At 40.6% G+C, this 13,667-nt stretch overlaps 1 protein-coding gene across 1 annotated transcript; it reads left to right on the forward strand.

Moving 5' to 3' along the window:
• Window positions 1–537: 537 nt before the first annotated feature.
• Window positions 538–12,242, forward strand: foxn1 (forkhead box N1). Its single transcript, XM_070906363.1, has 9 exons — window positions 538–554; window positions 6,066–6,204; window positions 7,186–7,512; window positions 8,358–8,453; window positions 8,668–8,789; window positions 8,979–9,075; window positions 10,492–10,699; window positions 10,914–11,360; window positions 11,900–12,242. Exons 2-9 carry the CDS (start codon window positions 6,085–6,087, stop codon window positions 12,217–12,219), a joined length of 1,737 nt encoding a protein of 578 aa, XP_070762464.1. The 5' UTR covers window positions 538–554; window positions 6,066–6,084; the 3' UTR covers window positions 12,220–12,242.
• Window positions 12,243–13,667: the final 1,425 nt, after the last annotated feature.

Below are 13,667 nucleotides of genomic sequence, written 5' to 3' on the forward strand. Positions count from 1 at the left end.
TCACAGTATAAGACAGCCTTTGCCATGGGCGAGCTCAGAAACCAGGGCACGGCGCCTGCTCTCTGCCACTGGCTGTGATCAGTACTGTATCTTATGTCCCATTCAGACAAGTAACCATTCAGTCAGGCAAAGAAAGACTGATGGAAGAAGGAAGAGAGCGCTGCCAGCTGCCAATGACTGCACCAGAAGATCTTTTGGAGCCTGTTGCAGCAGGTTTTTCTTTCTGTATATCTTATTCCTGGACTAGCCTGGACAAGTGCCACACACACACACACACACACACATGCACACACATATGCGCGCACAGAGAATGAGGATGATATTCTGAGCTGCCAAAACCTGAAACCAGCCCATCAACCTTTTCCATACATATTTAGACAGTCAATCTAATCGAAGTGCCACAGTGTCAGGGTGAAGGGGGGCGCGAAGTGCACAGGTCCACGAGGGAAATGGGCTCAGATGTTGACAGAGGTTAGAGGTCTGAGTGAGAAAATCTGACTGAAACTACAGATCCACCAAGAAGAGAGGGGGCAGTTATTGATCGCAAAGGTTAGGTGAGTTCACTAAACAGCTTTCCTGCTGCAATTTTGCTCTTTTTTCCTCTGATATACACTTGATTTACACTCTTTTTAACCTCATGTTTACGTATTAAATAAGACAGAACACAGCAGTGTCCTGATGCACTGCTGTAGGTGCTGAATGCTGGTTAACCTCTGTGAACTCCGAGCGGCAGTCTTCTCATGTCAACACTACTGACAAAACACTGTCAGGACATAATCCTGACAAATAGGCGTAAGAGGAACAGATATAACTGTTCTTGTCTACTGATAACCAAGAATTTACTGCGTAAACATTTGTGTAAAGGTTAGCTTGTGGTGAGAAACATAGAGATAATGTGCTAATAGCTGCACTGGGATCCTGACAGTTGTCACTGCTAAGATGTGTGAGCTCAGAAACACTTTATTGAAAATGCTGCTTTAGTGAGACATCTTTCCAATCAGTTTAGAAGTTAATTGAACTATAAATATATGAACTTTTGTCATGTAGCTTTTATTGACAGTATTATATTATTGTCAGCATCACGGACTGTTTTAGATATTCAAACTTTTCTCCCTGCCTTTTTGTGCATTTCACTGATTTTACTATTTTGGATAAAATATATTTGATTTAAGATCCAGAATACATGTGATCATGTTCTTGATGATGATGCACATCCTGAATCCATGACAAGAACTGCACAATTGCACTCTTTTGTAGCGCCATCATACTACTTTTTAAAGGGGTTATAACTTCATGTTTCAGCATTTTCCAATTAGTGACAGTCATCAGAGTGACTGTACAGTTTGAGTTTCTGTACATGTGAAACCTTGTCAGTGACAGACTACAAGATGTTCTTTTTCTAAATGTGATCGGCATTGTAGTTTGTTTTAACTTTTAAAATGGCACCAAGGCTGAAGATCCCTGTGGACATGCCCCAAAACACCAGTGGTGGAAGAAGTAGTCAGATCTTTTACATAAGTAAGTATTATAATCAGAATTTTTTTTTGTGATCAACTATTTGATTTGACAGGCAGAAATTCCCAAACAAAATACAAATAACAGTAGACTGAAAAGAAAAGGAAAAAACAAAAACCAAATCATCAATATACAACCACTCATTTCTACTGATTTTTAAAGCTGTCCTGCTTCAGGGTGTGGAGGAGTGTCGGGGGGGGGGGGGGGGGGGGGGGGGTGGGGGGCAGCCCTTCTTCTCAGGTGGTCTCTTATGGACACAACAATGCCTGACCATGCCTGCACAGTGGTAGTATACACCTGTAGGACACCATCCAGCATTCAAAAAAGAAGTTTGGGACAAAAACACATTGTCAGTGTGGTCTTTTTTGCTGCAGTAAGGCCCGCCAGCAGTAGTCTACACTGATTTAAGATGAGAGATAAGGACGAGGCACCATTAAGCAGACAAAGGCAGGGATCAGGTGATATTGTGGATCCGAATAACTTTCCAAACAAAAATCTCTGATCGGTGAGCATTCTCAAAACATGAGTTGTTCCTGACATCTGATCCTAGCAGTGAGTACAGTTAGGACCAGTGACTAGTTTACAGTGGAGCCAGTTTTAACTGTCTTATACAGTGAAGGTTGGTAGTTTAGTCCAGTGGCTCCCAACCTACAGATCAGGTCCCTCTGAAGGGTCACCAGAACAACTGAGAGGTCGTAATAATTAATGGGAGAGGAAAAGAGGAAAAACAAAGATCTGAGACACAAATTTTAAAAATGTTTTTCTCCAATCTCTGAATCTTAGTGAATTTTTGGATAATTTGATCTCTTTGGGATAACATATTTAAATTAAACCATCTGAAAGGTTTAGAGGGGAAAAGGACCATCAACAACTCACAGACATCTGAGATGTGACAATGGGGGCCAAACTAGACCAGCCACTGGTTTAATTTTTAACAAATTGTATTTTATAAGCTGTTTTTATTTTTATACAAAATCTTAATTTACAAAGTAACTCTAACTAATGCTATCAAATAAATGTAGTAAAAAGTACAATATTTTCCTCTGAAATGTAGTGGAGTAAAAGTAGAAAGTAGCACAAAATTGAAATACTCAAGTGAAGTACAAGTACCTTAAATCTGTACTTACTTAATTACTTTCTGCCACTGTGAAACACACACACTGTACAATATGCGGCAGGTTGACTCCAAACCCCACATAACCCCAGGTGGGGTTCATGAAACTGCTGATACTGTATTGTGACCAAAAAGGTATTTTACCTTCAAACCTTATCGCAAAGGCCAAACCAGCTAGCTTTTATTAATTCATCCAAACCATAAAGATCGACAAAATACGACACAGCTAAACTGTCTTATTTACAACTTGTTGGCTTTCACTTGTTGTATTTGTTGGCTTTCTTCCAGGCCTTGGCAGTGATTTTGTCTGGCTCTGATGTATGAAAAACATAATTTGCATATTAGGATCATGGCACTGCCCGAGGTGAGCGAATAATGGCAGTGGTATGTGACATTTAAAGGGTGGTATGAGGTTTTTCTTGAAGCATCCAGATAGAGTTTAGAATGGGGCATCTGTTCACCATCACTTGAATTAAAATATATGTAACAACTTCCTAATGTGCAGAAAATAACCATATAGTGGTCGACCAACGTGAATGTTAAAGACAGAGACTGTTTTTCCTTAAGTTGTTAATAACTAATATTTTGTGCCAACAAAATTTACCATTGCCATTTACAAAACTAAAAACTAAAATACCTGTACATCTACATATAACCAGCAATTTACTGCTGTAGCTGGTGGAGGTGGGGCTCATTTTAATTCCTTTATATATTTAAAAGATGATCACATGTTTTGTGTGTAAAATCTTTCTGTCAAGTGAGTAGCAGAGGTGGATTGTAACTAAATACATTGACTAAAGTACTGTACTTAAGTACATATTTGAGATACTTTGAGTTGACGCGATTGTATTTTTCACTGCACTACAATTATTTGACAGCTTTAGTTACTAGTTACTACAAATGTCTGCATACAAAACATATGAAGTGCTTATGGAATATGATCTTTTGTTATAAATTAAACTACCCAACAGTATACACAAGATGAAATGATTATTAACTGTTAATTAATTAGTCGATTGAGAGAAAATTAACTGACAGGTCATTTTCATGGTTTCAGCTTTCGAAGTGTGAGGATTTGCTGCTTTTCTTTTCAATAAATATAATTTGCTTTGAATAATTTTGAGGTTTGTACTGTTGGTCGGAGCAAACAAGCATTGTGAAGGTGTCACTCTGGGTCGCTGGGGTCGTGAATTTTTCCAAACCAAACGATTAATCGATTGATTGAGAAAATAATTGTCTTAATTGTTTAGATTAGCTCCACACCTCAGCCAACAGTAGAATCCTGCTTTTACATTAATGCATCAGTAATAATAATCTAATGATATAACATATAATAGTATAGTATAGTCCCAGGGGACATTTTTCTGCATTGTAGTACCACTGGCCTCAATAATGACCAGTGTGAACAGGAGGATTACAGCAAGCAAAACCGGTTTTAATCTCCGTTCAGGCACCTGACTACCCTTAAAGATCTGGGCGCAGGAGGAGTAAATGGTGGAGAGAACTTTTGCCTTTCAGTCCTGTGGGTGAACTTTACAGATTGACGCTTGAACGAGTTTATGCGGAGCATCATGCATGTAATATGTCTTGTGCTGTTTATTCTGGTCAGCATCACTGAAACCAATATACACTTATACACACAAGCTGCTGATAATCGATATTTTGTGTCAATATCTATGAAAATTACATTCAAACAAGAATACATAATCATTCTTGTTTCAGTAAAACATTGCATGAAAGTGGGTGTTTATAGTCTGTTAGTTGTATCAGTCAACAAGTGCAGGCTAGCCAATTCTCAAACCCGCCAAGATCCAACAGAGAGAATAAAATCATTATAAAAACAGGAAAATGACCAACACCAAATTAGCTATGTTGTCTCAACAGTGATGTACGGTGACATGAAACAGTTTACCTGATAAGAATGGGTTTAAAACTGAGAAGCACTTTGTGATTGATCTGACATTTTGGAACCACTCCTTCATCAACATCTCACAGTTACTAAGGAATGTAAAGTGGGCATGTCTTACTACTCTGTCCTGTTCAAGTAGCGACTGTATTTCCTGTATCCAGGCAGCATGACATGACACATGTAATTGCTCTTCATGCATACGTAAATAGCAATAGTTGTTCCTGGCTACCATCTTTACCACCACCAAACAGCTGAAAATAGTTTTTATTGAGCAGAATGTTTTTTAATCCAGATGGTTAGAAGAGTCTTTGCATTCTGGAAATACCTTCTGAACAGCGGTAAGTGTTGTTTATAATTAAATCATTATTTTTGCTTAGCTCTGTGAGTCGAATGTAGTGTGAGAGGGCTGCATCTGTACATGTTAAACCTTTGCATCCATGGGTCATCTCAGAGCTCAGCTCAGTTTCTTTTAATGGTCTTAATGATAAGAACATGACACACACACACACACACACACACACACACACACTCCACTGCTGAAGTTTTTGCTTCTCTTGCTGTAAGTGCATCCGTTCTGGCTGGTGGCAGCTTGTCTGTCAAGCAGATGAGAGGATTTGTTGCCACAGTGGTGAAAAAGCAATCTCTCAACTTTCATTTTGACACTTTAGCCTCCTTTAAACTGAACAGAAAGAGCTATGATTGCTACTTCGAGGTCGATCTCTCTGCCTCAGCGTTATTTGGCTTTACGTGACCTAACAGCCATGGTCTGTTGGCAGTTTTAATGAGCTTGGTTTATGTCGGGGGTTGAGGTTACCTTTACAGGAACCTGGGCCACGTGTCTGTCACCTCCGCTGGGATCAGATGACACGTCTTTACACTCAGCCGGATAAACCCCTGACCCATGTACATCCACGAACGTTTGTGTTTTAATAAACTTTAATGAACTCAACTGTTCCCACGCCTGCACTCATGCTGTGAGAGGACACAGTATAGTGTATCTTGCAGATTTACAGCAGAATAATGACTCAGTAGATATCTGAAAGGATCAGTGACAAGAGGTACTTTGTCAAAACACGAACAATATGCTTCCCATCTTGTGCCAACAGCAATATAAATTAAAAGTAAAATAAAAAACAGCTTGCATTTTCTTCTCTTATCTAATTCTGCAATTTAAAGGAATAGTTTGGCATTTTGGGAAATATACATATGGAATTGGAGCCAGCAGCCAGTTAGCTTAGCTTGGCTAGCTTTGCTGCACAAATATGAGAGTGGTATTGATCTTGTCATCGAACTCTCAGCAAGACAGTGAACAAGCGCTAACTATTTCCTAAACAGCTTTGTGTGACCTTTTAATTTGAATTGATGCATCTGACGATTCTAATAACTGAAACTTTCATCTCACACTATGCAGAGACCCCTGTTGGGCCAATCAGTAATATCATTCATCCGCTAACTAAGATGGATAGAGGACAGTTTTTCTCTCCCATCTTAAATGTAGCCTGTGTTTTCTTTTTCATCTCTTCACAGGAGCAGATTTTGGTGCAAAATGTCAGAGTCCCCACCATTTTACCCCAGTGGTGGCAAGCCTCAAACAACAGCCCCTCAGGCCAACCTACACACCTGTGAGCCCTGTGGGACCTCCTGCCAGCAGATGGCAGAATCGCAGGTACTGAGCTGCCTCAGGCCGTTCTGTTTCAACCTAAAGCAGCTTCTTGTGTGTAATATAGAAAATCTGTTCTGACTCTGCTTTGAGTCGCTCCTAGCTGCTGTGTGCGCTCCAGATCGTACACACTTTGGTTTTAAAATGTACATGGACAAATGGCCACTCCAAGGACAAATATTTTAACCTATCATTGATCGATATTTCTTTTTTAAAGGCAAACTAATTACACCGAGGGAACATACAGTATTTAACTCTGAAATGTTCGACATTCACGGAAATAAGCTTATTTGCTGTCTTGCCGAGAGTTAGATTAGAAGATTGATATCACTCTATATGAAGCTATAACCACCACCCAGTTAGCTTAGCATAAAGACTGGAAACATGTAGATAGCCTGGCTCTGTCCAAAGGTAAAAAGAAAAGCGTTCTCCCAACACCTCAAGCACAATATTAACATGTTAAATAGTGTTTGTTTAATCTGACAAAATCCGGAATGTAAAAATGCTGGACCATTTCTTGGTTGGGTTTGGGTCCGATTCTTTTATCTTTGGATGGAGCCTGGCTAGCCTTTTCCCCTTGTTTCCAGCCTGTATGCCAAGCTAAGCTAACCAGCTGCGGGCTGTAGCATGTAATTCTCAGACACAAAGCCAAAAGACCCAAATGTCAAACTACTTCTTTACCCTATCGGAAGTATTGCATATCACAGTAAAATAAAACGCATGTGTTCTCCTGCCCCAGAAATAGTTTAGTATGTGAACATGAATGGCTGAGACAGTTCTCTGTGGTTTGTTTACCATGAGAGAGGAGGTTTTAATGGCCTCAGGAGATTCCTAGAAGGCATTTTTGCAGCTTCTTGGTCTAGAAATGGGAATGGAGACAAGATATACACATTGAGCCCCGTCCTTACTGGCAGGTCAACAGTTAGTTTAGATTGTAATTTACAACTTTAGTGATTTGTATCCTCTGTGTTGATGATATTACCGTAGACTAAAGAGGGCAGGGACATCTGCTTCACCCAGCAAGAGAGCAACACCTTCAGCTCGAGGACTGCAGCTGTAAACAGGAGGCACAGTGCTGATGGGACCATCGGTTCAGTGTCAGGATCAGCACCTGGACGAGGCCCCGTTAACTCTAACAGCTTCCATCCGTACCGCCGACAGTTCAGCGATGGAGCAGTGACGGCTTCAGGTTGTCTCCAACAGTGCTCGTCTTCCTTCAGCTGTCTTCAGGAGGTGTGCAGCCCTGACGCTCGTTCAAACAGCTCAAGCGGCGAGGCACCAACATCCTGGGAGCAGTACAATGGCAGCGTTCAGGTTTCTAGACTTATGGTACACTCATTTTATCAACACCTTTTATTTCAGTTTAGGCTTTGTGCAATCCAAAACAACAAGGTGATATCGGCTTACTGGAAAGAAAGGGAGTGAATAAACAGAGTGGATGACCAGAAATGTGTAAAAGATGCACTACAGTCATTACGGACATAGCAGAATCAATTTGATATATGAATGAATCTTTTAAAGCGGCTAATTTGTTTTTATTTTAACAATAACAATGTGTCAAATGTGAAAACAATGTGACAATGTGAAAGGTGTCACTTTAGAATTATCCCCTGAATCAGCAGCTCTCCTCGGCTTTACCGAGCTTTATATTGAGTTTCAGCTCATTGTTTAGCTGTCTGGCTGCAACTTTACTGTTTTGATTCACTCTCACCGCTGTTTTCCGAGAAAAAGCACTAAAAAGCCACTGCACACTACCTGCTCAGCACCAAACAGCAGATAGACACAGTTAGTGGAGCATGTAGCATCTAAATAGCCAAATACTTCTCTCAGGAGGTGGTGGAGACCAAAAACAGAGATAAAAGAAGGTGAATATTGGACATATATTCATCAGGTGGAGACAAAATCAAAGTTAATGCTAATGTTGCTCTATAACTGCTGGATGTGTAAATAGGCAGCTGTTTGCTAACTGTGATAATATATCAATGATGTGTTCACAACTTGCTGCCTCGAAGTGGCCAAAAAACATTACGCAACAAAGTCAATTTTAGGCCAAATTTCAATACAAATTTTATTAATTACATAAAACACATTGTGCTGCACTGTTGCACAACTATAATACAGTCTATATGGCTTTTCTTTTTATTTTATCATACTTGCAGAGTTTGTACCCAGAACTACCAGCTCTTCCAGCAGAGCCCTCCTGCTTCCTGACTCAAAGCTATCCATCCTACAACTCATCGAGCCCTCTGCAGCAGGTGAGTGAGTGTGTTGGATGGAGTTATATATGTAAGTTTACCTTTACGATTTGAGGGTATCACAATAATCTATGCGAGCCAAGATAAAAACAGTTGATATATGACTCAGCCAAAGCAAATGAAGGAAACGGGCATGAATAGTGGCTTTGAACGACACATCTGTCTTTTTATTGGTTTTCAGGTCATGATGTTTGTGTGTGTGTGTCTTCTACAGGTCTCACCTAGACTGTACCCTGATAACGACCAGTCCAGCAGCTCAGAATATTCTCTCTCCACTCAATCACACCAGGAGCCCACTACCCAGCCCCTCTTCCCCAAGCCCATTTACTCATACAGGTAACACTGCATTTCAACACATTTTTGTTATGTTTGTTATGTGATTATCAACTTCAAATTAATCTGACAGCATTTGTTTTAGCTAGAAAAATGAGGCAATTCCAGTGAATATGGGTGGGGTGCCTTAAATTCAAATGCTTTGTTTTTCGGCAAACCTAACAAAAAACATAAAATGCTTAATGACTGCAGCATCTTGATCTTCATGGCTCTGAAGAACAGTAAAACAGGAAGCCTGCCAGTCAGTGAGATCTACAGCTTCATGACTGAACACTTCCCCTATTTCAAGGTATCACAATTCATGTTTTCCATATCACATATTGAATAAAAACAAACAAACCCTGAGGCTCATCAGTGGAGTAAGCAGAACTGAAAGAAATGTTTGGTTGAGAAGTACAACACTTTAACAACCCCAAAAAACTGTAATCACACATACTGTCAAATGTTAAAAATACTGTATATAGTTAAAAAAAAACTAGTAACTAGTTTCACCTCTTACACATTGCTTGATCTCTGAAGTCAACTGGTCATAGCATTGACAGCATGTTTCTGGAGATGTTTTCTTCTACTTCTATTGGGCTGCTCCTGGTTAATGTAAATCTTTTTAGTTGCAAGTGGAAGGCAGTAAGCTTGGAGCTGCAGTTGTGTTTTTGCAGAGGGATGATGGAACTGACCACCCAGTCATTTTGTCACCAATTAGCTGTCTTATTTGAGCATTTAGTTTTGACGTATTGCTCTTTTTCTCACGTGTGTTGAGCTGGCATTTGGGCCGTCACACTTACTGGTCGGTAATTAAGGACCAGCTGGACCAGCTGGGTAGTAACCTGTTGAGGCAGGTACTTGTTATATTGTTGAGAAGGTACTTGGCAGATTAGAGACATGCTATAAATTCATGCCCCTGTGCTTTAATACTATTAAATTAGCCAGCTGCAGTGTTCAACCTCTGATTAGGTCTCACAAATACCATACATTTCCAGGCATCCACAAATCAAATAAGTTCAGACTCACCTCTGGAAGGAGCTCAAAGACTTGCTGCCATTCATATTAAAGACGGCGCTTTATAGATGGCTGCTTTCCAAACAGCTGCCTGTCAGATTAAACACTGGCTGCAGGGCCAGAAAATACATGAGGCGGATGATAAGTGATGCACCAAAGAAAGTCAAAGTATTTTTTAGAGATACATCGAAATACTTTCTGAATATTGTCAAAGTATCTTTGAGTTCAGTTCAGTTCAGTGGACACTTGCTATGGCACGCAGACATCAAACATTGCAGATGGTGGAAAAATGAATACATGTTTAAATATTCCCTCCAGGGAGGAGCTGGTGTCCTGGTCTCTGTATTTGGATTTCAGTGAATTTGCTCAGGCAGATGTTTTTACTGAACTTGAAGATACTTCATTCTTCATCACCTAAGTATGATTCATATTTTAAAAGTGTGAAACAAATTAAAATATAACAGTAACGGTACATTTTTAGCAACACTAAACGGCGTAGCACCATGGATGCGAATGCCGGTCTGTTGGTTCACCGCTTTGGCTACTTTTCACTTTCTAAAGGAACTCAACTGCATGCTTAGAGCTGAAAACATGAGTCGATTAATCGTTTAGTCGATTGACATATAATAAGCTTTTCCTCTTATACCATGAAGTAGTCTGACAGTAGCCTTCCCATCCTCTGCATCTATCCAACCTTCTCTGTTTTCAGACAGCTCCAGATGGATGGAAGAACTCTGTGCGTCACAACCTCTCCCTGAACAAGTGCTTTGTGAAGGTGGAAAACAAAAATGGGAACTCGTCCCGTAAGGGCTGCCTGTGGGCTCTCAATCCAGCCAAGGTGGAGAGAATGCAGGAGGAGCTGCACAAGTGGCGTCGCAAGGACCCTGTCACTGTTCGCAGGAGCATGGCGAGGCCAGGTGGGAACGTTAAGCAAATGAAGTGGAAAATAAAATTTTTCAGAAGATTATTTTTTGCCATGAATTCATTACAGTAAAAGATTAAAAGATCAAAGGTCCGTTGTTTAATCATTTTTTGCTGATCTGACCTTTACTCTAAAAGTAAAAGCTGGATGTTTTTTTTTAGTACATTGTATTTGATTCAAACTTCATTTAATAAACACGTTTTCTACAGAAGACCTTGATCGTCTACTGGGAGAGAGACCGGATAAACTCAGGTCTTTGCCACCTTACACCAGCCCAGCTTTGTTATCCAGAATGGCCCCTATCTACGGCACTGCCTTGTCGTCTTCCACCCAAGCCCAGCTTCAAACACCCTGCCCACCCATTCGGCGTCCACAGTATGCAAATATTCAACCTCAGCAGCCCTGCTACCTTCCCCCCGCTGCTGTTCACCCCAGCAACTCATTTTCCCTCTCCCTCTACTCATCCTGTGGACAGCCAACGGCCACCGGAAGCCTGACCTCACCCATGGCTGGTAAGATGCCACCTGTTTACAATGCCGCCCTGCAGGCTGAGTACAGTATTGGCCCCAGGAGCATGCAGGACTTTCTGCTGGAGGGAGACGCCAGTTATGACATCGACACGCTCAACCCCAGTCTGACTGACCTGCAGCTGCAAGGTACGAGAGTCAGATACGATACGACAATATGATGGATGGAAAAAAAATGTGTATCGGTAGAAATATGAAAGACCTGTTTAAGGTCAATCAGAAACAGTGTCTCAATTACATAGTTTGTCCACCAGGCAGCACTGACATGTTTATTTTCCAACTGTAAAACCTTTCTGGACTGGCTGGGTTTGGATACAAAGTCTGAATTTGTCACTTGATTGGTAATGGCCCTGTGCCATTTCTGTGTCCAACGCATTAACATTACCTGAACCCTGTCACTGGCACATCTAATTGCACCACAGCTATCCTTAATGCCATGAATTATGCCTGTGCTTGACAAGTGAGAAAGTCTGTGGTGAAAAAGGTCTTTTGGCAAGCTGATCACACATTTTGGCCTTTACACGCAACCTGTGGTGAAAAGCAGGCAGAACAGGAAATGATTAGGAAGTGAATTCTTGTGGGATTGCAGCCAGCATGATTGTTTACTGATGAACAATGACTGGGTGGCGCTCCCCAAAATACACGTGATATTTCTTCATTTTTCTCAGGTCACTTGTGGGAGGAGTTGAGGGAGGACAGCCTGGTGTCTGATCCACAAGTCACCACCACAACCCCCTCCACCACCTGCGCCCTGCTGGACCACCACGTCCAGACCTGCTGCCTGCAGGTCACGTCTCCTGTCAATCAGACATCAGAGGTGACCTCAGTTAGTCGACGAAAAGCAGAGTATGAGGACGAAAGCACAGGCAGTGGTCGAAACTTAGAGCAGCATGGCTGTTTGAATGGACTGCATCCTGTGGTTTATTCAGGGGTGGAGAGTCTGGCTGGGTATCTGACCTCCTGTACTACATCTATCTCCTTAATATAAAGACCTGACTGTTTAGGCTCACACATTTCTTTCCCCCCAGCTTTTTATTTGCAAGACCCTCTGCTATATGGTGAATTAGCGTATGCTAATAAGTGTAAAAGTAAACACCTTCTAAAGTAAAATTGTAATTAAATTCCTTATTGAAAACTCTATTGTTAAATATGTTTGTGAATTTTGCTATTTATTTACCTTTGACAAATCAATGTTGTCACATTGATTTACAAATTTCACATTATTGTGGTATTAATTAATTAATTAATGTATTTATAAGTCATTCTAAAAAACACCAGTTGTTTTATTTTGTCCTTTGTGAATCAATTTTCATATTCAATTTCAATGTATCTATTTCCAAGGGTTTAGTTCCTTCATATTAGCATATAAAAAACATAAACACACATAAATTGCTGTTGATGTCCTCTGCTTAAGCACCTTACCATGACCTGGCTGCAAACTGGAACAAATGTACAGTTGCCTGGATTATATGAACTAATTAAATTCACCCTTTTAATGTTTTGATAACTTTGTTTTCTATTTTTCCCCATGTGAATCTAAATGGAGTCTGTTACCTGACAGATTATGAGTGCTTTTCAGTCTGCAGTGATTAGATGGCAGAAAATATCACACAAAGAGCAGTTATTTGGATGCTTAAAGCAGCTATAATCAATATTTTTATAATAACAATGTATCAGAGTACAATGAGAAAACAAAAAAGGGGGGAAAGGGATCGCCAACCTACAGAGAATTACCCCATGAATCCGCAGCTCCCCTCAGCTTTATGGAGCTTTATAGCACGTTTCAGCTCATTGTTTTGCTGTCCGACTGCAACTTTACTGTTTCGATTCCCTCTTACCGCTGTTTTCAGAGAAATAGCTGTAAAAACCCACTGTACGCTACCTGCTCAGTGCCAAACAGCAGACGGACACAGTTAGCGACTTGCAGCTAAAGAGCCAGACGTTTCCCTCAGGAGTTGGTAGACACCAAAAACAGAAGGTGAATATTGGACTTATATTCATCAAATTCATAATTTCATTTGTTATGTTCAATATGATACAATAGTATTTGAATTAAAAACAAACCTGTGAGATAGCCATTGGCTCCACTGTAATATGGGCTCAGCATGAGAAAAGTTGTTTGCACTGATGCACTGATGCCTGATGGATGCCTGATGGATGATGATAAGTGGCGTCATGGCAACAGTGCAGTGAGACTGTTGTCACAGAAGATGGCAGCAAAGACGCTTTGTGACCTGCAGCTTGTTCCACATGAGGAGTTATCCTCTGATGTAACAGTCACATCTTGTACTTTCTGTCTGCGATTTGGTACTTATGTTTTCTACATTAAGCAGCCTGACAAACATGAGGGGAAATACAATATAGACCATCTGCAAACTTAATATCATTATTATTTTAGCACTTTGGGTGAGTTTCAATAACGACTGTTTATGTAAG

The sequence above is a fragment of the Enoplosus armatus genome, chromosome 5 (genome assembly GCF_043641665.1).
Source record: "Enoplosus armatus isolate fEnoArm2 chromosome 5, fEnoArm2.hap1, whole genome shotgun sequence".
In the NCBI taxonomy this organism is placed as follows: Eukaryota; Metazoa; Chordata; class Actinopteri; order Centrarchiformes; family Enoplosidae; genus Enoplosus; species Enoplosus armatus.